The following is a 27,946-nucleotide window of genomic DNA, read 5'->3' on the forward strand; positions in this document are numbered from 1 at the left end:
CTGTCTATTTTTTCCCTCTTTCCATATTCACAAACTTCCATCGCTTAAGTCCTTCCTTATTTCCATGGTTACTAAAAACCTAAGTCTTATCTTTAACAAGAAGGCTGAAGAATCGGACCTCACAAACACACATCCACATATACACAAATATACATTTCTAAACGAACATTAAATCACATAAGAGGAAGCCTGTAATGATGTGAGAACCGCCAGGTGTTGTAGGGAAAATGTGTATACATATTGAAACATGCACACATATATAGGAAGCTATGATGGTTCTACATCAAATATACATAAAAAGAGGTGCACATCCATAACAAACAACTATAAAGTATTAATGAGTGATGGATAAATAAGAGAGAGGCTTGAGCAAAGAAGAAAACGAAAATAGGAGTAGAATTAGTCATGTTGATCATTAAGAAACATCAGCGTAATAAGTACTCTGATGAATTGAAGGATAGTGGGATGTAAATTAATGTAGACATAGTATCTATTGAAAATTTGGAAGTTGATAAGTAGAGGAGGACGCTAAGTAGTAAATGATATATTAAAGAATGAATGTGAAGTTTAAAATAGATTTAAATCTTTACCAGAAGCTGCTTAATTATGGTATACATATAATTATATACTAGGGTAATGAACCGTGAGGCCTACTCAGAAAGGCTAAGGGGGTGTACCCAGTATTCACTAAGTATAAAGGGCAGGCGTACCTACGTGGAGATAGGATGATCTGTGGCCTAAAAAATAGGGATGTTTTGTAAGGGGCGTAGCTACCAGAAGGGAAAGAGGAAGTACTCTCATAAGGTCTACCCACAAACAAGGAATAGGTGCTGATACTAGGAAAGGGAACATTATTGTGACAAAGTCACAAGTTTTATAGGGATTATTCTGGGGAGTATGAATTCTGTGAACAACTATCATTATTATGTTTCGTGGAACTAAATGAGAGTCAAAAGAACACTTTCATTTTGTCCAGAGTTCCTCCAAGCTACAAATAATGAAAATGGTATATACTAGCAAAAAGGTAGTACAAAATATAAGAATAGAAAATAGTTTACTCATGTGTCATAAACACCTGAAGTTTATGCTTGAAAAAAAAAAGAAAAGTAAAGAAAAGAAAAAGAGTTCGCACAATTCCTAAATTTTAGTAAAGCTGACCAAATCCATGAGTAAATGGTCATGTCTTAATAACAAAGTAAAGTAAGAAAGAATAGAGAAACAATAAGCAAAAGATTGCTCAAGAAAGGACAGAGAATTGTTATGGAAAGGCAAGATATGTATATAAACATATGTAAGAAATGTATACTGTTAAGATATGAAATGTTATTATGAGTGGTATTATTTTCATAATGATTATGCATAAAATATCGCATGTTCGATCTGAGGGGGCGAGGGATATGTAGTGATTTCAGAATTTCTGTATAAATTCTAGAACCACTTAGCCTTCTACACATGACATTCTGGATATGAGTGTGGGATGGTAAAATCCTACCTACTGCACATCACATGTTTGTGTGTACAGGTTTAAAATCTGTCGTGTGAAGAAACTAGACACAGTGGTCAGGCGGCACCGACAAGTATCTGTTGGGCAATCCATCGGTGTTTTAGTGAGTGTGTAAGGAAGAATCATGGAGTTTATTTGCAGCTCTGTGCTTATGTTGTCATTGACTATTGTTACTAAAACAAGAACAGTTGCAAAACGTACTCTTGTAGACTCTTGATGCAACTTTGTTAGAGGCAAGACTCACTTTATGATTCATGTTAAGAAAGGTCATGGTATCCAAGCCAACTTTCTTTTAACTGTAACTCAATTTGTTTCTAATGTCCGAGTGTATGAGAGACTTGCAGGAAGTTACATATTCATTGGAAAGTGAAATTTTTATTGTGTATGGAGGTCAAATAATTCGTTAGTTGATGAAAAGTAAAGTTTGTATGTCTATTTATTTCATAAGTAGGAAGAGTCTAAAAATTCCTCTACGTAGTGTAATTTGACACAGAGAAGAAGTGAAGAAGGTTTCCAGCACTCGGCTATTCAGTAAAGAAGAGTGGCTGCAAATTGCAAATAAGTCACCTCATAAAGAAGTCGAAGGTGGTGTGGGGGAATAAGCCAATATAACTCAGATCCACACTCTCACTGTAAGTCATCAGAACGTTAGAATATGTGCTCAGGGAAAAACCCGGTAATTTTTTTATCCACAAGAAAACTGGGAAAACCCGGAATTTTTTAGGTTTCCAGGAATTTTTCATTTTTTAGTCTTTAGTTAAATTTTATTAATTGTGATTGGTAAAAACTGATAACCTAACAAAGAATTTTAGTCTATCCTGCTTCTGCAGAATAATACTGCAGCAATAAAATGTAAGAATGGAATGAAACCAAATTAAAACTTAAGTTGCAAAGGAAATGTGCCATTTACAACATGAAAACACAGTACACACACAAGAACCTGCCCAAAGAAAAATGTGTCTAAGGCTTGAAGACGAAGACAATAAACTACTCCATAACAGCAAACTAGTTATGATGATCATGATGTACTAACGGTTTACATTAAGTTCGTTTTGAGCAGTTGCCAGGAGGCTCATGTGCGTGCACAGTTGAGTTGCATATGAGCAGTACCTTCCACTTCCGGCTACTTGAAGTGTGGCTACAGCAGTAGGAAGAAGCAGTCTTGCTACCCAGAAAATTTTTTGTAGCATGCCTAAGCTGCCAGATTCGCACATTCACAGAACAGTCTGGGTTGTAGGGGGAAGGAGATAATAACCTGTGTTTGTGTTTAGTGATTTTGCTGCTTTGTCTTCGTTTACAGTTCACACATCAAATGAAAACAAAACGGCTTTGTGTGGCCGGGAGCTGTCAAGTGAATTAAAATACATTCACATAATTGCACAAGGCTAAAGTATGTTATTAGTTTCAGTTTTCTAATTTTATTTGATTTCCACATTTTTGGCAGTCAAGCATTAATCACATTGCACAAGAACGCAGTTATATTTGTCGGTGGCTAAATAAATGTGGCTTTTATTAATCTTTCTCCCAGATGTGGAAGAGATAAGAAAAGAAAAGTTTCATTCCACACTATTGGCTAGTTTCAACAGTTCACCGAATTTCAAGCACACATTTTCATATTATGGCTCATATGGCATTATGCCATAATAAAGAGCTAAACACGAGACAATACAGTATTGATACTCCAAGAAAATTTGTATCCAGAAATGCGCACCGAAAAGCTTAATATCATGTTGGGGCCTACTTCATCGTAAATCTGGGCATATGCAATCCAAATTATGAATTTAGTGTGGTACGAAATTCCTATGATCTTGGTGTATCCCCTGATGTCCTATTTCCTTTATGATATCATGTAAGAATTCTTAGTGCTGTATGTATACAAACATGTGGACTTCCTATGTCATCGTAGCTGCAAAGTAGTACGAATGGTTCTTTGAAAAGCATTATTTTCAAAGGAAATTTCCTTCTACTCACGATAAATTATGTTACATATGAGAATGTGCAATGAATTTTGTAAGTTACAGAGCACTTGATTCTCATTTAAAACTGAACACTTTGAGTACTAACCACTTGGAGTAATTTCAAGCCCAGAAGGTCAGACATTAATGCCATTTTACTGGCACATTTGTGTATTGTCTCTTAAAGTGTAACACACACTGAAAAGACCAATATTATACGTGAAAGCTTAGCTTTTCTCGTAGCTTATTGATCTTCAAGATCAATAATATTTGTGAAGGCTTAGTTTTTCTTGTAACTACACTATGTACATTAATTTAAACCATTAACTTTTTTTATTTGTATGTTCATGCTACCTAACAGTGGTGTTGCTATTGGTTGACTACGTCACGTCCTATGCTCTGAATATCTGCCGTCATTGGCTGGCGAAAGCACATGACATGAGCTATGACTGACTTATAACTGCGCATTGCGATCTCTTGTTTCAATGCTTTGAAAATTAACATGCTGCGTTTGGTGGAATTCAAATTAATACTTTGGTAATACAAAGATATGCAGCATATCTTAATATGAAAGTTTCATTTTCTAAAGTGCTGGGAAATTCCACACTGGTTTATAAAACCTTTACCATTGAAAGGATTGATGTTTTTACTGCTCTGAGGGAAACTGCACGGTCGTTTATCATGGATAAAGTTTATTTTCACCTTGAAAGAAGTGTATTTCCGTGTGGGGGGAAAAGTGCGTTTTTAACCGGGAGATCCGGGAAAAATCCGAATTTTTTTTTTTCTTATCCGCGTATACACCCTGATTTCAGTAGTACTGGACAACTTTATACAATTAACCATAAATTTTTTATGCACTCCCTCCATTGTGTTTCTTGAAAGTTGGAATTTCTCAAAGGCAGTTAAGTTTTGGAAAAATGGAACAAAAACATAAACTCCATTGTCAACTTAAAACAACTCTCCTCAAAATGATTATGTAATGGAATGAATTATCATATTTATTCTTTGAAACAAATTTAAACTATGTTCTTGAATATTGTTAAATTTTACCATGAAACTATTTGGATACACTGTATAACTACTTCGAAATATTTCTCTGAATAGGTGATAAATTCTTTCTTTATATCTATCACCTTATCTCTGTGAGAAACTCTGAAAATCTGCTCATCAACTATTTTAGACATATGTTAGAGGTCAGAAGTATATAATCAAGTCAAAAAGACACATTAAGTTGCAGATAGACACAATTAAAAGACACTTACACAAAGCTTTCAGCCATAGCCTTCATCAGCAAAAGAGAAACACACACCATTCATACACACAAGCAAGCACACCTCACGCACACATGACTGCCAACTCTTGCTGGAATGGTGTGTGTTCCTCTTTTGCTAATGAAGGTTGTGGTTGAAAACTTTGTGTGGAGTTCGGAATCAGTACTTATATGTTTGTTTTTAACACTTTTGAATAATTATTTTAGGAAACATAAGTTAACAGAAATGTTTCACTGATACATAGACTTTGAACATTCACACACATATTGGGAAAGAACTGTTTCCGCTATAATTAGTATTACCACAATGCACTCTTTGAAGAGTAATTAATGTAGTCAGTAACCTTTGGTAGTTGGAGTTGTTTTCACTGCATGCCATATAATTTTGACAGAAAGCTGGTTTTGTAAATTTGTAATCAAATGGAATTACCTGTCTCGGCATATGATAATGTATTAATTTGCATGGTACCAGCATTAACAAATAGAACAGTGAAACGCAAATTACTTTAGTGCATTGAATACACAGAGAATTCAAAAATTGTAACGACAGAACCACTTTACATGTAAGTAATTATTTTGATGAGTTCACCGAAACTTCACATAGCAGCACCCTGAGAACATATGTACTGTTTAATGCAACACTTGTTATAAGAGTACTTGACTACAGCTATCACTTTAGTGAACAGTCTCACGCCTCCAGAGCCATTGCTACCTAATTCCAGCAACTGCAGCAATTTAGATATTCATTTCCATCCAGTAGGCAGGATTTCATGTAAGATGCAGGTTCCTTTGCACAGTTGGCCAACAACCAGACTAAGTCACTTCTTGATTTCCACTTAATCATTAATGCAACTGGCTATCCAGTCACTGTAGAATATTTGGCAAACATTATGCATAATATTGACATACTTTTACAGCATACTGTACTTGTCAGCTCCAGTGTTGCATTTTATCTAAATGTAAATTAGAGGCTTTCGTCATATAATGGGTACACGGCTGCTCACTATCCTTTCTTACAAAGAACTCTATGAAAAAGATGAGTTATGAGATAATTCTCATCTTGTGGTTTCTCATGTTTCCATATGAGCACTGTTCTCTCCCTAAATGAACACTTTAATTTTAACATATTATTTGACTGTTTTTCCCATACTCATATTGATTGATTACTAAATACTTCACTACTAATAAATACAACTTTGCAGTTAATACAAGATGTGCTCAAGTAATGCAATAAATCTTTTTGCTCGGCCAATTTTGGTTGAAAAAATGTTGAATTTGTCATGGGACATTGAGGAATATTCCTGGTTCAGCCCCTCTAGTTTCATGATGTTCCGATTGGTGACAGCAGTATCTTCAAAATGGTGTCTGTAACGGAGGTGCAGTCCAAGCAGAGAGCTGTCACTGAGTTTCTTTTGGTGGAAAACTGGAGCATCACATATATTTCTAGGAGCTTGCAGAGTTTTTATGGAGACCTGGCAGTCAACAAAGGCATGGTAAATCATTGAGAAAGGCACCTGTCATCATTGCAACAAGGTCGCACAGACTTCTCCAATCTCCCGTGTGCCAGCTGGCCACACACAACGGTGACTCCTGCGATGTTGGAGCGGGTGGACACTCTCATTTGAGGTGATTGACATATCACAATCAAACACATAGCTGCTCAACTGGGCATTTCTGTTGGTAGTGCTGACAGACTCATCCACAAGGTGTCGTGCTCAAAGGTGTGTGTTCGACGAGATCCTTGCCACCTAACAGAAGACCATAAAGAGCAACAGAGGACCATCTCTACAGTACTGCTTATGGCTTATGAGGCTGATCATGAAAACTTTTTGTTGAACATCATCACAGTTGAAGAAATCTTGTTTCACCATTTCAAACCAGTAACAGAATGGCAATCCATGGAGTGGCACCATACCACTTCTCCTCTGAAGAAGTAGTTCAAACCTACACCCTCAGCCAGCAAAGTCATGGTGACAGTCTTCTTGGACTCTGAAGGTGTTATTCTGTTTGATGTCCCGCTCCTAGTGCAACAATGAAATGTGAAGTGTATTGTGCTGCCCTCCGGAAATTGAAGAAATGACTTAGCGAGTTAATCACCCTCAAAGTGCAAATGAACTTCCCCTTCTCTGTGACAATGCAAGTCTGCACACAAGTCTGCGCATCCAAGAGGAGCTCACAAAACTTTGCTGGACAGTTCTTCCTCATCCACCCAACCACATGGGTCTCGTACCTTCTGACTTCCATCTGTAGGTCCCAGTGAAGGATGCATTCCAAAGGAAGCAGTATGTGGATGTTACTGATGCAGCCAGATGTTGGCTCAGATGTTCGCCAGTAGAGTGATACTTCGCAGGTGTACAGGCCCTCCCATTAAGGTGGCATAAGGCTGTTGCATTGAATGGAGATCATGTTGAGAAATAGGGTACTGTAGCCAAAAGAGTGGAGAATAATGTAGTGTATTGGAATCCTGAATAAAACCAACCTGCTTTCAGAAAAAAAGGATGTGTTTCATTACTTTTTGAACACACCTTGCAATTTTTACAAAATTATATTCATTACAAAAGGCATGCAGTGAATTAAAGTTGGCAGTTAGTCACAATAATTGCTGCTGAATGCTTGAGTTTGGAAGAGCACACATTTCAGGCACATCCTGTTCAGTTAGCTAGCAGGACTATTGCTGTTTGGTGCAAACATATACTAATCTCATATTTACCATGGTATCTTTCTTGAGATGGACTAACACACTGTTTATGGATGTAGAAAAGTGATAATTAATTTTGGTATATTGCTGAGGCGGTTACATGCTGATCATGTCCTACTCCCAGATCAGTGCTTATCATTCATTACCAAAATTTACACTGTCATACTCTCACTATTCACCATATTATTGTGTAATTTTGTACAACAGTTAAAATTTTCACTGATCCCAAGCTGCAGATTCACTAAACATCAGTGTTCCACAGTCCACACTTTTATTATTGATCAATGAGACACTTCATACCATTCAAGGTGACAAAGTCACTGTTTGTACAATGTTACAGTTTGTACCAAGTCACTGTTCATTTATCCCTCTGAACACAAACTGTAACAGTTACAGACACACAAAATCATTCCCACCAGGGATGCTGTGTGCAGCATTTCAAGAGCATGAGATTGTGGCTGGTATTACCAACCTAGCACTTCACACGTAAGTTGCAGTTGGACATGTACACATGAGATACATGTCTAGAGTGTTCTGGTCTTCTAAAGTTTTCCTCGTCTCACAGATCTTGCACAGTTGCATTGGTATTGACGATATAGCTCTGTGAATCTGCTGTAGGAATTAGATGACTCCTGAGACAATCACAACTGCAGTGAACTATTGCACTATATCATATGCATATTGAAAATGCTTTACATTCACATATATTCATTCAATCATTTCATATGAGCACAAGCCATGAACTCACTGAATTGCAGTTAAAGCTGAATAATGCTGTATTAAAAATAAATGTCATTAGCACTTCTGCTCAGACCACAAACTTCCTTTCAAGGGCTGTCCGCAGTGACTCCTCACTGAAGATCGCTAGTGGTGACGGATGCCTCCAAACTTTTCTGAGCAGTCTGCCTCTCAGTTCTGGCCAATCAGAGGCCAGGAAAGGCAACACTGCCACATAAGGCCATGCTATGACCAACAAATGAATGGTGAGCAAACAGTCTTCACATGAAACCCACACTTTAGCTTGCAATAACATGATGCAATAGGCTGTGTCACTAGAATTATTCCCATATTGCACAGAATTGCAGTTTGCACCGGGCCAATTAGATATAAGTGTTACAACCTGCCCGTCGCTCCCCCCCCCCCCCCCCCCTCTCTCTCTCTCTCTCTCTCTCTCTCTCTCTCTCTCTCTCTCTCTCTCTCTCTCTCTCTCTCTCTCTTTATGATGACTGATGTCACAGATGTTAAGATAGTAGTGGCAAGCTGACCACACTAGCCAGCTGGCAGTCTGCCATCACTATCTTAATGTCTATGTGGAATGGAATACACACTGTGTGCTATCAAACTGTTGGGCAGGGGAAGTCCTCTTCAGTCGTCTATGGCTCAGCTGAAGTTTACAGGTGGGTCCCAGTCAAAATATCATGGACAGCTGGCAGCAAGCTCAAAAATCCTTTGAATCCTCAGTTCATTGGGAAATTTTTAAAATTTACATTCACTGTACCAGTTTTAAAATGATTCAAAGGATGTCAGAATGTCCATCGTCAATAGTGCTGAAGTATCTCGATCATACAGTAATAGTTGGAGGTGCCTTTAACCTACCAAGTTTAAATGGGATAACATCTGTGGATTCATTTCAGATTGTACAGACACAGCCTTGTGAAGTAGTTCTGAACACATTATCTGAAAACTGACTTGAGCAAATAGTTCAACAAATGGAAATATTTTAGACCTTATATCTACAAATAGACCTAACATTATCAACAGTGTCAGTATAGAGACAGGGATTAGCAATCACAGTATGATGGTTACAAAAGTTAATAAACCTATCAAGAAAGATAGGAGAATTTTTGTGGTGGAAAGAACAGATAAGCAGTTATTTGCCTCCTACTTAGACAATGAATGGGTAGACAGTGAACAGGCATTATTTAGTTCTAATATGATGGACGTAGAGGAATTATGGGCAAAGTTTTAACTGATTGTAAATTAGGTTCTGCAGAAGTATGTGCTGATTGAGTGGATTAAGGACAGAAAAAACACAATGATGTAGCAACAACATTCAGAAAATAATGTTAAATTAACAGAGATAGCCGCACTCTTGGTTCAAAAAAGAACACACAACTGTCATCAGGTAGAATATAGAAGGTTGTGCACCTATAAAAAAAATTTATGCGTGAAGCAGTCAACAACTTCCGTCATCACATTGTCATGTCATAACCACAGCCAAGTGCACTTTTGAGGGTGGGGTCATCAGTCAAGTTCGATGCTTAGAACTGAAATCAACGCTGACGGATCCTTGATCCTCGAATTGTGGTCATGCTGTTACCTCCTCGGCACTATGATGAGCATTGAAGGTAGCCCCCCTATCAGATCTTTGTGATTATTGAGTCGACCTTAAGTCTCCTTGAACCTCCCATCATTGATTTGCCTTCTGGACTGCAGTATGTTTTCATACAGAGGACATGGAGGATATGTCAGCACTTCTGTCTTCCTGATAGATGGTCATAATCCTAAACTTACAGCAGGCAATGGAGGATAAAAGTATATGATAGGGCCCAAGGTAGCACTTACGTAAGTTTTCAGTTAGGCCCACTTTCTACAAAGGTGGAAAAATCCATACTATGTCTCCTGGGCTGTATCTTGCTGGCTTTATAGTGCTCTCGTTCTTTCCACTGTGTGTTTGTGGTCCGTATGTGAGCCAGCTGCCTTGTTTCCTCACTCCTGATGATTTGTTTCATGAAGTCATCCTAAATATCATCCAGTTGACTCAGTAACAGTGTATGTATAGTCATTTTGGCCTCATAATGGAGCAGGGGGGGGGGGGGGGGGGATGGTGTGAAGCCTGTAGTTTCTCGCTTCACTGTATTGGAAGCTAATTTCACAACTGGCAGTACTGTTTGCCAGTCTCTCTCTTCAAAATAGATGCACATTGAGAGCATGTCTGCCAACGTCTTATTAAAGTGTTCAACGGGATGGTAGATAGTTGTCATCCAGCGGGTTCTGTCACAGTGTGAAATTACCTCTGATAGTAGCATCGACTGGAAAACTTTTCCGCAATCGTAGATCATCACACAGAGTGCTTCTTTCCTCAGAATAACATCTTCCACAAGGAACTTAGTGATTTCTGGAGCTTCGGCAGTCAGCACAATTTTGGCGACAATATAGCAGGCGAGTTGGTGCAAACTGTTATCCATCATTTCCCATTTGTCAACTTCGGAAGCCTCCCCAAGAGGTTATTCCAATTCAGTACTGCTGCAAGTGGTACCAGATATCCCAGAGCTAATTGCAATGTTATTGGCGCTCACAGTGTCTAAAGGGTTGGTAGAAATCTGGACAGTGGCAACTGTATCTGATTTGGCCTAGAGTCTTCATGAACCGCCAGATGACCAGATGCGGGGACATCATGAAAATACTTCACGATCACGGGCCGTAGATGAGCTGGAATGATAAGCAACCATTTCCACCCAATAAGATCATAGTTACTTCTACACAATGTTCCATTTACTTATGGAATCCTCCTTCGGTTGATCACACATTCTTCAATGCTTCTGTAGTTTTCAGTATTGCTGAATCTTCCCTCTATTCAGCAGCAATATCATTTAATGCATTGATGACTGAGATATTACCCATGGTGCTGGTTCCAACAAAGGATTCCCTAAGGCAGTCAGTTTCCTTGTGTTTGTATCAGTTTTTGTTCACTCTTGTGATATACTCGTGAGGGTGCAGTGCTTATCTCACCAATCGACCCAACAGATCCTTCAGTGTAATCAGCCAGCATAGAGAATGGTGATCTATTGCAACAGTGAGTTGTAAGCCAAGTAAATAGGGCTGGAACTTATTGATCACCCAAACAACTACAAGGCACTCAGTCTCAGTTGTATAGTAGCTCTTCTTTGACTTCGGGAGTACTCTGGCAGCATACGCTCTCACTTTCTCAGCACCTTTCTGAATTTGTACTAGAACTGCCCTTACCCCAAAACTCCTAGTGTTCATATGAAGTTCTGTCTCAGCATTCTCATCTAACAATGCTAGAGCTGGATAAAATGTTAGCACTTCCATAAGGACGAGGAAGAATCTTTCCCATGCCTCATTCCAGGAAACTCTGACATCTCCCTGTGGTAGTTCTTGCAAAGATTGCTACAGAAGTCTTTCATGAATCACTGATTCTGAGAAAACTTGTGTGCAGAGGAGATGGAAAGTCTGTGGCTGCTCTTATGTTCCCTGGATTGATGCATTGTGATGTATTTATTTCTGGGGTGATGAACACTTTTTTGCATTCATGCAGAGACCTGCAGTGCGAACATGCTACAACACAGTTGTAAGTCAGTTTAGATGTTCTTCAGGTGTATTTAGAAAAAAACTTCATCTAGATAGCAAAGAAACATTTTCCATTTAAGGTGTCAAAGCAAAGTTGTCCATCACATGTTCAAAGATGGTTAGAGTGTTACAGAGTCCAAACACCATAACGTTGAGCTCATAGAAGCCATCAGGAATTGTGAAGGCAGTCTTTTCACGGTCAGTCTCATCAAATTCGATTTGCTAATAGTATGTCTGCATGTCTACAGTTGAGAAATACTTTACTCCTTTCAAACAGCCCAGGATGTCAGCGGTTCACAGCAGTGAGTAGACATCTTTCCTTGTGGTTTTGTTCAGTCATTGAGAGTCAATGCAGAAGTGTCATTTGGATCCTTCTTCAAGAGACCACCAGAGAGGACCAAGGACTCTCAAAAGGTTCAATGATGTCATCTTGCAGCATCTTTTCCACTTCCTCCTGGAGTATGTGTTTGTTCATTCAGCGAAAATCTGTATTAGCACTGGCTGATTGATGAATGATCGCCAGTATTGATAAGGTGTTGTATCATGAGCCACTTGGACTGTCTTTTCTCCACTCTGAATTTGAAAGCATTCAATAACTGATGCACAACACCTGTTACTCGCCAGTGTTGTTCCTCACTCAGGCCTGATCCTATTGGTAGTTTGAGTGTAGCTTCCTCCCATGTGTTGTCTGTTGTGGTGGTTGTTGTTGTTGTTGTCTTCAGTCCTGAGACTGGTTTGATGCAGCTCTCCATGCTACTCTATCCTGTGCAAGCTTCTTCATCTCCCAGTACGTACTGCAACCTACATCCTTCTGAATCTGCTTAGTGTATTCATCTCTTGGTCTCCCTCTACGATACTAATTTTGTGATGCCTTGATGCCTCAAAACATGTCCTACCAACCGATCCCTTCTTCTAGTCAAGTTGTGCCACAAACTTCTCTTCTCCCCAATCCTATTCAATACCTCCTCATTAGTTACGTGATCTATCCACCTTATCTTCAGTATTCTTCTGTAGCACCACATTTAGAAAGCTTCTATTCTCTTCTTGTCCAAACTAGTTATCGTCCATGTTTCACTTCCATACATGGCTACACTCCAAACAAATACTTTCAGGAACGACTTCCTGATACGTAAATCTATATTCGATGTTAACAAATTTCTCTTCTTCAGAAACGCTTTCCTTGCCATTGCCAGTCTACATTTTATATCCTCTCTACTTCGACCATCATCAGTTATTTTACTTCCTAAATAGCAAAACTCCTTTACTACTTTAAGTGTCTCATTTCCTAATCTAATTCCCTCAGCATCACCCAATTTAATTTGACTACATTCCATTATTCTCGTTTTGCTTTTGTTGATGTTCATCTTATATCCTCCTTTCAAGACACTGTCCATTCCGTGCAACTGCTCTTCCAAGTCCTTTGCCGTCTCTGACAGAATTACAATGTCATCGGCGAACCTCAAAGTTTTTACTTCTTCTCCATGAATTTTAATACCTACACCAAATTTTTCTTTTGTTTCCTTTACTGCTTGCTCAATATACAGATTGGATAACATCGGGGAGAGGCTACAACCCTGTCTCACTCCTTTCCCAACCACTGCTTCCCTTTCATGCCCCTCGACTCTTATAACTGCCATCTGTTTTCTGTACAAATTGTAAATAGCCTTTCACCCCCTGTATTTTAGCATTTGAAAGAGAGTATTCCAGTCAACATTGTCATAAGCTTTCTCTAAGTCTACAAATGCTAGAAATGTAGGTTTGCCTTTTCTTAATCTTTCTTCTAAGATAAGTTGTAAGGTCAGTATTGCCTCACGTGTTCCAACATTTCTACGGAATCCAAACTGATCTCCAGTTTTTCCATTCGTCTGTAAAGAATTCGCGTTAGTATTTTGCAGCTGTGACTTATTAAACTGATAGTTCGGTAATTTTCACATCTGTCAGCACCTGCTTTCTTTGGGATTGGAATTATTATATTCTTCTTGAAGTCTGAGGGTATTTCGCCTGTCTCATACATCTCGCTCACCAGATGGTAGAGTTTTGTCATGACTGGCTCTCCCAAGGCCGTCAGTAGTTCTAATGGAATGTTGTCTACTCCGGGGTCCTTGTTTCGACTCAGGTCTTTCAGTGCTCTGTCAAACTCTTCACGCAGTATCGTATCTTCCATGTCGTCTTCATCTACATCCTCTTCCATTTCCATAATATTGTCCTCAAGTACATCGTCCTTGTATAAACCCTCTATATACCCCTTCCACCTTTCTGCCTTCCCTTCTTTGCTTAGAACTGGGCTGCCATCTGAGCTCTTGATATTCTTACACATGGTTCTCTTCTCTTCAAAGGTCTCTTTAATTTTCCTGTAGGCAGTATCTATCTTACCCCTAGTGAGATAAGCCTCTACATCCTTACATTTGTCCTCTAGCCATCCCTGCTTAGCCATTTTGCACTTCCTGTCGATCTCATTTTTGAGACGTTTGTATTCCTTTTTGCCTACTTCATTTATTGAATTTTTATATTTTCTCCTTTCATGAATTAAATTCAATATTTCTTCTGTTACCCAAGGATTTCTACTAGCCATCGTCTTTTTACCTACTTGATCCTCTGCTGCCTTCACTACTTCATCCCTCAGAGCTACCCATTTTTCTTCTACTGTATTTCTTTCTCCTATTCCTGTCAATTGTTCCCTTATGCTCTCCCTGAAACTCTGTACAACCTCTGGTTCTTTCAGTTTATCCAGGTCCCATCTCCTTAAATTCCCACCTTTTTGCAGTTTCTTCAGTTTTAATCTACAGGTCATAACCAATAGATTGTGGTCAGAGTCCACATCTGCCCCTGGAAATGTCTTACAATTTAAAACCTGGTTCCTAAATCTCTGTCTTACCATTATATAACCTATCTGAAACCTTTTAGTATCTCCAGGCTTCTTCCATGTATACAACCTTCTTTTATGATTCTTGAACCAAGTGTTAGCTATGGTTAAGTTGTGCTTTGTGCAAAATTCTACTAGGCGGCTTCCTCTTTCATTTCTTTTCCCCAATCCATATTCACCTACTACTGCCCCAGTCCATATTCACCTAATACGTTTCCTACTATCCCTTTTCCTACACTCGAATTCCAGTCACCCATGACTATTAAATTTTCGTCTCCCTTCACTATCTGAATAATTGCTTTCATTTCATCATACATTTCTTCAATTTCTTCGTCATCTGCAGAGCTAGTTGGCATATAAACTTGTACTACTGTAGTAGGCGTGGGTTTTGTATTTACCTTGGCCACAATAATGCGTTCACTATGCTGTTTGTAGTAGCTTACCCGCATTCCTATTTTCCTATTCATTATTAAACCTACTCCTGCATTACCCCATTTGATTTTGTGTTTATAACCCTGTAGTCACCTGACCAGAAGTCTTGTTCCTCCTGCCACCGAACTTCACTAATTCCCACTATATCTAACTTTAACCTATCCATTTCCCTTTTTAAATTTTCTAACCTACCTGCCCGATTAAGGGATGTGACATTCCACGCTCCGATCCCTAGAACGCCAGTTTTCTTTCTCCTGATAACGACATCCTCTTGAGTAGTCCCCGCCCGGAGATCCGAATGGGGGACTATTTTACCTCCGGAATATTTTACCCAAGAGGACGCCATCATCATTTAATCATACAGTAAAGCTTCATGTCCTCGGGAAAAATTACGGCTGTAGTTTCCCCTTGGTTTCAGCCATTCGCAGTGCCAGCCCAGCAAGGCCGTTTTGGTTAATGTTGCAAGGCCAGATCAGTCAATCATCCAGATGGTTGCCCCTGCAACTACTAAAAAGGCTGCTGCCCCTCTTCAGGAACCACATGTTTGTCTGGCCTCTCAACAGATACCCCTCCATTGTGGTTGCACCTAAGGTACGGCCATCTGTATCGCTGAGGCACGCAAGCCTCCCCACCAACGGCAAGGTCCATGGTTCATGGGGGTGGGGGAGGGGGGGAGAGGGGGAGGTAGGTAAAGGAGCACAATTCTTTGTCAGTGACAGTAAGCTGCCCTTGTTGGATGGGTGCAGCTGTCCCGACAAACATATCTTTAGGGGTGAACTGCTGCTGCTCAAGACAATTAGTGATCCAAAATTCGACTCTGAGCAGCCTTCTGCAATCAACAAAAGCTTAACAGTTAACTATGCATCTTGACTGAGAACTGGAACTCGTCTAATTGATGAAGGCAGAATAATGTGTCTTCAGAGACATGTGATCACCCAGAGCAATCTTTGATATGTCTACTTGTTGGAAAGGCCTCATCAATCTGAAGCTTGGAATTTCTACATACTGTGATTGCTTAGGATGCCTACAAGAAGTGCCCTTGAGAAGTGACATCAAGACTACATTCTTTCAACACTTACGATTCTGGTCTCTTAGGTAGCCACTATTAACTGTGGCTTGGCTAAAATATGTAACTCTTTTTTCGTGTGTACAAATATATACTTGGAATTTCAAAACAGTTTTAGGTTTATTAGACATTCTACTTTAAACACACGAATTTGGTATTGGTAGTGTTAGATCTTGAATAAACAAATGAAATGTCAAGTTAGTAGTAATTATCTCCGAAAAACTATTGAGAAGGAATTCTAATATTCAGGTGTGTAAGAAAATGCATGATCATTTTGTTTATATTTCTTTTAGAGCCAATCTACATCAAAGCAAACACACAAAATGAAAGATGAAAGCAAAATTTTGCATTCATAGTGGAATGCGATGTGATGCAAATCGAAACATGTAGAGAAACACAGCCCAACACTACCTTTACTGTACCGTTACACTTGCATTCAGTTCCTGATGTATCTTGCGTAGCTACTTAATGTGTGAAAATAATGTGATAAATGTATCCAGCAATTCATCATCAAAAAGTCTAGAATTACTAAAATTTTCAGATGACGTGTAATCTGAATAATCATCAAATACTTCGTTTTCATCATGTGTAAACTTGTAAAGGGCTTTGTTAACCATTTTCTCCAATCACTTCTCCCCTTCACTGCACATTTTGAACACAAAATCAACCCAAAAGCACACAAAATTCACAAAACAGAACTCAAACATCACTTAATGTCTGTGGAGCAAATGACAATAACAAAGGTTTCAAAAATGTTGAATTTTTCAAGTGATACCGCTATTGTCATCTATGAAGCCTCCAGACCTCGCATATGATTCTGAGAGCTGTAAAAATGTGTTCAGCACCATGGAAAATCATAACTGGCATGACATAACATTATGTCTGTGACACATTCCCTTTTCCTGCAAGCATTGTAATGTTAATTCAGCCGTTCATTAAGTGTTAGAATGACAGTTATGATGGGCAATGTTCTGTCGGTGATAGTTATTCTTGCAACACATGTTCCTTTTGGCTGGACGTATTTCCCATTTGTGATCTTCAGCACAATTACTTTTGTATCACAGAACATAACCTTCTTTAGAGGGCGAAGATAAGCATTCAACAGTACAGAAAAAAAAAGGGTTCCCTAAATCGATCAGTGCAGTGCCTGGATTGGTTGGCCGTTGATGATACCAGCGAGGTTCCCTGTCATCTTGGTAACTGTCGTCCATGGAGGATTACATCGATGGCTGTCTTGCTTAGATTATTTGAATTTGGAAGCTAGGTGAGTGGCTGACACCTCAGTACTGCAGCGGGGAATGGCTTTGTCCACAGGCCGATTATACACTGAGATAACAAAAGTCATAGGATACCTTGGAATATTGTTTCAGACCTCCTTTTGCCCAGCATAGTGCAGCCACTGTGGCATGAAATATTGAACCATGCTGCCTCTATAGCCGTCCATAATTCTGAAAGTCTTGCTGGTACAGGATTTTGTGTATGAACTGACCTCTTGATTATGTCCAACAAATGTTCGATGGGCTTCATGTTGGGTGATCTGGGTGGCCAAACAATTGTCTCGAACTGTCCAAAATATTCTTCAAGCCAATTAAGAACAATTGTGGCTTAATGATGTAGCCCATTGTTATCCATAAAAATTTCGCCATTGCTTGAGAACGTGAAGTCCGTGAGTGGCTGCAAATGGTCTCCAAGTAGCCCAACAGAACCATTTCCAGTCAGTGATCTGTTCGGTTGCACCAGAGGATACAGTTCATTTCATGTAAACACAGCACACACCATTATGGAGCCACCAGCTGCTTCCACAGTGCCTTATGGACAACTTGGGTCCATGGCTTTGTGGGGTCTGTGCCCTACTTGAACCCTATCATCAGCTCTTACCAGCTGAAATCAGGACTCATCTGACCTAGCCACAGTTTTCCAGTCATCTAAGATCCAGCTGATATTGTCATGAACCCAGGAGAGCTACTTTAAGCGATGTCGTGCTGTTGGCAAAGACACTCACATCAGTTGTCTACTGCCATAGCCCATTCACACAAAAATTTTGCTCTACTCTCCTGACAAATACATTTGCCATGTGTACCACATTATTTCCTTCAGTGTTGCTTGTCTATTATTAGCACTGACAACTCTACACAAATGCCGCTGCTGTCGGTTATTAAGTGAAAGCCATTGGAGACTGCATTGTCCGTAGTGAAAGGTAATGCCTGAAATGTGGTATCCTCAGAACACTCTTCACACTGTGGATCTTGCAATATTGAATTCCTTAATGATTTCCCAATTGGGATGTCCCATGCATCTAACTCCAACTACCATCCCACATTTAAAGTCTGTTAATTCTCGTTGTGCAGCCATAATCATGTTAGGCACCCTTTCACATGAAACATATGAGTACAAATGACAGCTCCGCCAATGCACTACTCTTATATACCTTGTGTATGCAATAATACAGCCGTCTATATGTGTGCATATTGCTCTCCCATGACTTTGTCACCTCAGTGTATGTGTTTGAATTTGACTGACATGAATAGAACTGTTGTGACAGTTGGCTTCTTGTGGCATAATAGTCATTGAATACTTGTCTTCTTTCTTTGCAGTACCATACAAGGTAGCCAGGGTATCCACAGTGAAAACAGATTGGCTTTTTGCACACCTTTCTCCAAATGTGAGGTCTTCTTTGGGACGTTTTACTTGGTGGAGGAGTTAGTTGTAATTGAATTGATTTGATTGTATTCTTTTTGCTGTTTGATGGTGGTGACATAAGTCTGACTTCATTCTTCAGGGATCATTCGCCTGGTGGTTAAGATTGGTGAAAATTGTGTCCAGCAGTCTGGCATGTCAGAGAAGTGAGATCATGGTGGACTTCCACAGATTTTGTAGGGACCACATTTGGCAGTCAATCGTGTCTCTTTTGTCCGACTTGTATCTGTGATTTCCTCAATGTGCTGGCACCACTAGATGAATTCTTCTGTTGTTGTGACAACCTTTACTAGAAGAGATTTGTAACTGTCTTCAGTGACTCCTTTCATCAGGTGAGATTTTGTCATTTTCTGTTTGTATTCGGATTCACAACATTGTAAAGGGTCAAAACATTCTGTATGTTTGACTATGTCATTTTGCCATGATGCTGGGCACTGTTCTTAAATTTTTCTCCTGCTAAGTGGGCGTGCTGTTAATTTTGACCAAGTGTTTTCTTGAGTGTGGCCTGGAATTTGTCACAGTTATTGAGCTTCTTTTCACTGTTCTCAAACCACTGTGCTCTCAAAGGAAAAGTATGCATTTGCTGAACACATCATGTTATCCCACCTGTTGTATTTGGCATCTTTTGAATCCTTTCAGCCATTTTGTCAGGTCCTGACCAGAGTCTCTGGGAAACAGTGATGGATGCCTGATGTGCATCTGACTTGCTGATGTTTTAAAATCCATCCACCTCCCCAAAATAGGGATCTTTGGAGTGATTTACTACTTGTTTTCCGGTTCCTGACTGTACAGGCAATTGTGTTTGTGCCAAACCACAGTGATGTAGATGTTTTGAAATAACTGGCTTCTCCACTAAACAGTGTCACTTCAAAATCACAAGCTAGTTAGTCTAAATCTGAATGCAAAGTCATAAGTGAAGTACAACACTTAAAAATGAAAGCACATTTATCATTAATGCTGATGTATAGCCAGAGCAGAAATGACCTCCTAGATCAGGAGTGGGCAAACGTTGCACGCGGCTCATGAGCACACAGCGCTGCACGTGTGCTGCTCGCATGCTATCGTCAAACGGGACAGTGACGACAGCCGGCAGGTTGCGGCAGTGTAGTACTCGGCTAAGCTGCAGACGTTGAAGCGAAGCGACCACCACGTAGTGAACGTTGTATTTCAAGAACCGCAAAATGCAGAGTGAATCAAGGAACGGAAGAGATTTACTGTCTTTTAAAAAGGAATGGGAGAATAATTTTTTCTTTGTGCAAAAATGTGAAAATTCGAAATGTATAATATGTGACAGTATTCTCGCTGGTCAGCGGAAGTTTAATATTAAATGCCATTATTATATGTACCTGTACTTAGTGCAATAAAAGAGGAATTTCTCAAGCGATTTGGGGATATATCACACTTATCCCAAGGTTTTGAATAGTTCTCGAGACAATTTACTGTTTCTGTAGATGATATTCATCCCAGTTTGCAAATGGAATTAATAGATCTGCACTGTAGATTCTACAGCATAATTCTCGTCTGGGAGACAAGTTCCTTTTGGCAAGACGTTTAATAGATTTTTATAATGACTTTCCACAGCAAGAGTTTCCTCGTCTCCATCGTGAAGCCGCGAAGATAATGTCAGTGTTTGGCTCGACATACGTTTGTGAGAGACTTTTTCTGTTATGAAAATTAATAAGTCTCGGTTAAGAGCAAACATCAGTAATGAAAATTTACGTAACTGTTTGCGTTTGTATGCAGAAATTTTGTTCCAGACATTAAATGTATTGTAAACTCCACCTGTGATAATTAAATAAAACGTATCGTAGGTAATAGATACTCTTTCAAACCACAATTTCTTTCAAGCACTCCTACTAACTTTATTCCTTCATTCAATAAAACAGGCCAGGAAACAAAACACATTATAGAGGAAGAATAGGAGAGACGGTATGGTGGGGAGTGGAGAGAAGCGGGTGGCCAGCTTGCCCCGGTGTGCATGCAGAACACCTGTTAACTGCACACGTGCAAGTGCATCGCACACGTGCAGGATTTCTGCCCACCCCTGTCCTAGATGGATAGAGCAGCTATTTATACAACCATCAAATCTTTGAGAATATAAAAACAGGAAGTATTTCAGGAACCTTCCAGAAATGATAAATACTAAATAGGTCAAGTTAGGTAGTTGCATTGTAACTGGTGACGTGCAGCATGCCAGCCGGAGATGCTCACCACTGTGTCCCACTGCATGTGTCATATATAAGTGGAAGATCTTGCCAGGAACCCTAGAAAATTCTGTTCCTACATAAAACTGTTAAGTGGATAGAAGGCTTCTATTCAGTCAGTTATCACCCAGCCTTGTGCAGCAATAGATAACGGGAAAAGAATAGCCAAGGTTTTAAATTTTGCATTTAAAAAAACATCATTCATGCAGGAAGGTTGTTACACATCCATTGTTCAACAGGTGCACAAACTTCCATGCAGAGGACACAAATAGGCATCCCTGGCCTATAGAAACAACTGAAATAGTTGAAAATAAATATGTCACCAGGTCCAGATGGAATCCCAGTTCCGTCTTGCAGAGAGTGCTCTTTGTGTCATTGACCCCTTACTTAGCTTGCATTTATTGTGGTCCCAGGTGACAGGAAAAAAGTGCAAATGTCACCACACACGAGAAGGGTGAAAGAGCTGCCTGACAAAATTACAGACCAATATCCTAAAAGACAGGTTACCATGGAATTCTGGAGCATATTCTGAATCAGAATATAATAAATTTCATGGAGAGAGAAAAAAGCTTCAGTCCACAGATCAACATGGATTTAGAAAGCATTGCTTGTGTAAAAGTTAGTGTACCCTTTCCTTGCAAGATATCCTGTGAACCATAAATGAAGGTTGATGGGCAGAATTCATATTCCTAGGTTTCTGGGAAGCATTTCACACAGTGACACAGTGCAGATTGTTAACAAAAATCCAAGCATACAGAATAGTTTCTCAGATATGTGAGTGGCTTGAAGACTTTATAAATAATATAATTCAGTATGCTGTTCTAGATAGTGAGGCCTCATCAGAGACAGATGTATCCTCAACAGTACCACATGGGAGTGTGATAGGAATGCTATTGTTTTTGACGTACATTAAGCATCTGATGGATGGAGTAGCAGTCTATGACTATTTTCTGAATATGCTGTAGTGTGCAGGAAAATGTAGAAGGATACAGGATGACTTAGACAGAGTTCTTATTTGGTGTGATGAATGGCAGCTTACTCAAGACGTGAAAAAAATGGCAATGCAGATGAGTAGGAAAAACAATCCTGTAATGTTATTGTATAGTATTAACGGTGTTCTATGTGACTAAGTCGTGTTGATTAAATATCTATGTGGAATGTGACAATGACATGATATGGAATGAGCACATAAGGTTGGTTACAGGTTGACTGATTTTGAGGCAGTGGAAGAGTTCTAGAAAAATGTAGCTCATGTGTAAAGGACACTGTGTACAGAACTCTTGCGTGATCCATACTTGAGCACTGTTAGAGTGCTTTGTATTGCTGTTGGGTTGCATTAAAGATAGACATTGAAGATGCTGGGTTAGCTACCAGTAGGTTAGGTGTTATGAAATTGCACTGTGAATTAAAATGGTCATCCCAGAAGGGAAAAGGATGTTCTTTTTGTGAAACATGACTGGTGAAATGTAAAGAATCAGTGTTTGTGCCAGTCTGCATAATGATTCTACAGCCACCAACATACATCTCATTTAATAACCATGAAAACAAGACAGGAGGAATCAGGGCTCATACACAGTCGTTTTTTCTTTGTTCCATTTATAGCAATCCCTTTCATCCATGTAGTTAGTGGCAACATATTATCACATGTATTCTTGAAGACAACAAACCAATTGGAAGCCATACTGATTCATGACTATTCAATTAGTGTCCACAAATCAGAGATACTGGTTGCAGTTTGATCAAAGTTCTTAATGAGAGGTCATGTGACCAGAGGAACTACACAACCTCTTTCATATCCACAGATTGTTCCTGTAGCAATTTTACCATATTTGTGGAGCATTGGAGTGGTATATTCTCTTCTTTGGGGTGCAGTAGGCAAAAGCCTGTTCCGAAGATGCCCTTTTGGCAAGCAGGAAGTATTGCCTCATTTGGTTCTTGACGGTGTGTACTAAGGTGTAAATGACTCAACAGATCAATTGACTTTTTTCTTGTGTGTTTTTCCCAACTACTGGTGATGGTCCATCTTACCTGATCATTTGTCCTATGAGTGACATGTGATGAACACTCAAGTGTAACTCCTTCAGTCCACAGTCACATACAATGAGGTGACTAAAGTCATTGGATACCTCCTAAACATCGTTTTGGACCTCCTTTTGCACGGCGTAGTACAGGAATTTGATGTGGCATGGACTCAACAAGTTGTTCGAAGTCTCCTGCAGAAATGTTGAGCCATGCTCCTCTATAGCCATTCATAACTGTGAAAGTGTAGCTTATGCAGGACTTGGGTTCACAAACTGACCTCTCGATTATGTCCTATAAATGTTCGACGGGATTCATGCTGGGTGATCTTGGTGGCCAAATCATTCACTCAAATTGTCCAGAATGTTCTTCAAACCAGTTGCGAACAGTTGTGGCCTGGTGAGAAGGCACATTGTCATCTATGTTCTTTGGGAACATGGTCTCCAGGTAGCCAAACATAACCATTTCCAGTGAGTGATTGGTTCCGTTGGACTAGAGGACCCATTCAATTCCATGTAAACACGGCCCACACCATTCCAGCGGCTTGCACAGTGCCTTGTTGACAACTTGGGCCTGTAGCTTTGTGGGGTCTGTGCCACACTTGAACACTACCATCAGTTCTTACCAGCTGGATTCCTGAATCTGACCCAGGCCCAGTTTTGCAGTCATCTTGGATCCAGCCGATGTTGTCACAAGCCTGTGAGAGCAGCTGCAAGTGATGCCGTCCTTTTAGCAAAGACACTCCTATCTGTTATCTGGTGCCATAGCCCATTAACACACAAATTTTGCTGTCCTATCCCAACAGATATGTATCCCATGTGTACCCCATTGATTTCTGCATTTATTTCACTCATTGTTGCTTGTCTATTAGCTCTCGTAACTCTACGCAAATACTGCTGCTCTTGGGCATGAGGTGAAGGCCATTGGCCACTGCATTGTCCTTGGTCAGAGGTAATGGCTGAAATTTGGTACTCTGAGCACACCGTGGTTCTCGGGATATTGAGTTTCGTAACGGCTTCCAAAAATGCATCTAGCTCCAACTACCACTACCCTTTCAAAGCCTGTTAATTCTGATTGTGCAGCCATATTCATGCTGGAAACCTTTTTACATGAATCAGCTGAGCACTAATGAGAGCTCCACCAATGCAGTGCCCTTTTATACCTTGTGTACGCAATACTACAGCCATCTCTATATGTGCACAGAGCTATCCCATGGCCTGTGTCACCTCAGTGTATGTAACTGCAAATGTGTTGCAGATTAACTAGAGTTATCATATTATTCACATTTTGTTATGACAAGAGGTATGTATTGAATTTTTTAATAATATTTGTCTGTTGAAGTAGACTTGGCATCTTTTTTAACAAGAGGTCCAGGTCGTAGTTTCAGACTACAGAATGAAATGCTGATTTTGAGCTTGTGAAAACCTGTGCTGTCCCAATCTTCAGAAACATATCCATACAAATTTTGCTGTTTGCATTATTTTTTTTTTCATTTTTCATTTCAAATGTTTATAACATCTTAACAGCCACCACAACATCTTTCTTGACAACTATCTTCCACTGTCCCTTATATAAAAACATAAAAATCCATGCTGACAAATTTATTATTAGCATTGATACTTCTGTAAAGTTACTGTGAAAAGTTACACAGTCGCAAAGACTTGAGTGTAACAGTGAATGTTATGATAATGAGACATATTTGACACAGTTTGTTTTCTTATACCATTTGTTTTTCACACAACATTACATAAAATAATGATTTTGAACAGTTACTTTTGAAATATGCAAATTGCTGATGAACGTCTCAATTATTTTAATTGCTGCCATTTACAGAAGGTTTAATGCTTAAGTTACATTATTTCGTACAACCAACGGTCTTACAAACCTGTCAAAGATTATTATGTATTGAACTATTTAATTTCAATAATTGGTCACATTATTATGGTGTGTTTTTGTAGAACTTTCTGGTCATTAATTTTGCAGATGAAATATTGTAACTAATTTGTTATTTAAAGGATATTCAATTATTCCAAATATTTTTAGAGGAATAAACACAAACATAACTATAAAACAATAAAATATACAATGTATTGACTAATTCAGAAAATATCATGTATTGTCTACTCTTGTTTGAAATCTTAGGCTATATCAAACAAAAACAAACACACACACACACACACACACACACACACACACACACACACACACGTGTACACAAAGTGATGGCTTTTGTACTGCAAGGCAAACTGGTGATTGTAGATGGCACAGCTGCTCATTGGTTCCTTTATCCACTGTTACAAGCCTATGTAGTTGATGGTGTCCCCAGTGCCAACGTAGTGTTGCCCACTCTGGTTGACTATATTCTGGTGAAAGCATTTTTGCTCAAGTACAGATACTTCTAGAAAACCCTTGAAATAGAGGTATGTGCAAAGGCCAGTGCCAGCATCACATTCGAGATGAAGCATTCTATCTATTGGGCACACACAATCAAATGAACTGATGTCCATTGCCTCCTGTTAAAGGTTTCGTGACCTTTAATGTGCCAAATGTGGTGTGCTCTCACTCCAACACTGCAGCTGTCTGTAATCCAGTTGCTCATGCCTGTATTAAGACATACATAATGTAACGGGGGAAATTTTCTGCAAACAGGATGCCAGTTATATAGTAATGACAATTAACTTCATAACTTTTTTTCCTGACAATAGCATTTAGGATATCACTTACATAGGTTTAAAAAGTAGTGTATTGTACATTGCCCTATTAGAGCACTCTGTGTACCTTAATACAAACTTAGTAACAGTGTTTGGTTCTTGGAATTACAATATAGTTCCTATTGTAGATGATGGGTCATACCCCATTGATTCTTCCATAAACTCAGTTATTTTTATTATATATAGAGATGGATAATTTAATCAGCAATGTTTTTTTTTTTCTTGTTAATTTTTCTATACTTGCAGTTGAAAGTAAAATGCTTTTGAACTGCATGCATTTTGAGGTACATCTATGTAATGTGGAAATTTGTTTGTTGCAGCTCCTGTCTCCCGTTTGCTGCAGTATATCAGCCTGAGTATTCTATTCCTGCAGTCCGTTCTGGTACTGATTATTTTGTGGATGACAGCTCAGTGGTACCGTGCATTTTCAGGTAATTTCTTTTCTCCTGCTTTGTTTTACAAATATAATTGGAATAAAAGACTACAATATTGTGTGATGTGATTTATTGATCTAAAACAGAAGTACTTTGTCTCTTGATTCAAAGCTCAATATATCAGTTATGTATCCAATCTTTGCTCTGAGTGAATGTTCACTTATCTCACTTCCAAGATTTAGCCGATTAAAAACATTTCCAGACAATTTAATGAGGTGACTTGATACACCTGTCAAGACTGTGAAGAACAGCATGCTTGCGATCAGCTGTAAAAATTTATTATTTGTCTTATAACAGTTTTCATCATACCAGCCATCTTCCCAGGGAAAAAAAGGACGCACATAAGATATATATGCAAAGGAAAATTTAACTGCAAATCTATCTAGTGCACATCCTTTTCTCTTCCTGTGAAAATGACCATTACAAGCAAAACTAGTAGAAAATAAATAATTAATTTATACAACCGATGGCAAACATGCAATTTTTCAAATTTCCATAGGCAAGAAACAGGATACTATAGTCACTACACACAATATTTCTGCATCCATCACTGGGGAAATTTTACGTGCTGTAACTGTTCGTTATGATGTATGTCATGGCCTGCATCAGTAGTGCAAATAATGGTTCATTATAAACTTAGCCATCTTGAAAAGGTAATGTATACAGGGTGCTACAAAAAGGTACTGCCAAACCTTCAGCAAACATTCCTCACACACAAATAAAGAAAAGATGTTATGTGGACATGTGTCCGGAAACGCTTAATTTCCATGTTAGAGCTCATTTTAGTTTCGTCAGTATGTACTGTACTTCCTCGATTCACCGCCAGTTGGACCAATTGAAGGAAGGTAACATTGACTTCAGTGCTTGTGTTGACATGCGACTCATTGCTTTACAGTACTAGCATCAAGCACATCAGTACGTAGCATCAACAGGTTAGTGATCATCACAAACGTGGTTTTGCAGTCAGTGCAATGTTTATAAATTCGGAGTTGGCAGATGCCTATTTTGATGTATGGATTAGCATGGGGCAATAGCCGTGGTACGGTACATTTGTATCTAGACAGATTTCCAGGACGAAGGTGTCCTGACAGGAAGACGTTCGAAGCAATTGATTGGCGTCTTAGGGAGCACGGAACATGCCAGCCTATGACTTGCGACTGGGGAAGACCTAGAACGACGAGGACACCTGCAATGGATGAGGCAATTCTTCATGCAGTTGATGATAACCCTAATGTCAGCGTCAGAGAAGTTGCTGCTGTACAAAGTAACGTTTACCATGTCACTGTATGGAGAGTGCTACAGGAAAACCAGTTGTTTCCGTACCATGTACAGCGTGTGCAGGCACTATCAGCAGCTGATTGGCCTCCACGGGTACACTTCTGCGAATGGTTCATCAAACAATGTGTCAATCCTCATTTCAGTGCAAATGTTCTCTTTGCGGATGAGGCTTCATTCCACGTGATCAAATTGTAAATTTTCACAATCAACATGTGTGGGCTGACGAGAATCCGCACGCAATTGTGCAATCATGTCATCAACTCAGATTTTCTGTGAACATTTGGGCAGGCATTGTTGGTGATGTCTTGATTGGGCCCCATGTTCTTCCACCTATGCTCAATGGAGCACGTTATCATGATTTCATACGAGATACTCTACCTGCACTGCTAGAACACGTGCCTTTACAAATACAACACAACATGTGGTTTATGCATGATGGAGCACATGCACATTTCAGTCGAAGTGTTAATACGCTTCTCAACTACAGATTCGGTGACCGATGTA

At 39.4% G+C, this 27,946-nt stretch overlaps 1 protein-coding gene across 4 annotated transcripts in view; it reads left to right on the forward strand.

The window, feature by feature from the left end:
* Positions 1–27,946, forward strand: part of LOC126334932 (uncharacterized) — a 170,704-nt gene that overhangs the window by 74,092 nt on the left and 68,666 nt on the right. For all 4 annotated transcript variants that reach the window (XM_049997672.1, XM_049997671.1, XM_049997673.1 and 1 more), the window contains one exon: positions 26,051–26,161. In XM_049997672.1, coding sequence (XP_049853629.1) covers positions 26,051–26,161 — 111 coding nt within the window. The remainder of the gene's footprint in view (positions 1–26,050; positions 26,162–27,946) is intronic.

This window comes from Schistocerca gregaria, chromosome 2 (genome assembly GCF_023897955.1).
Source record: "Schistocerca gregaria isolate iqSchGreg1 chromosome 2, iqSchGreg1.2, whole genome shotgun sequence".
Taxonomy (NCBI): domain Eukaryota; kingdom Metazoa; phylum Arthropoda; class Insecta; order Orthoptera; family Acrididae; genus Schistocerca; species Schistocerca gregaria.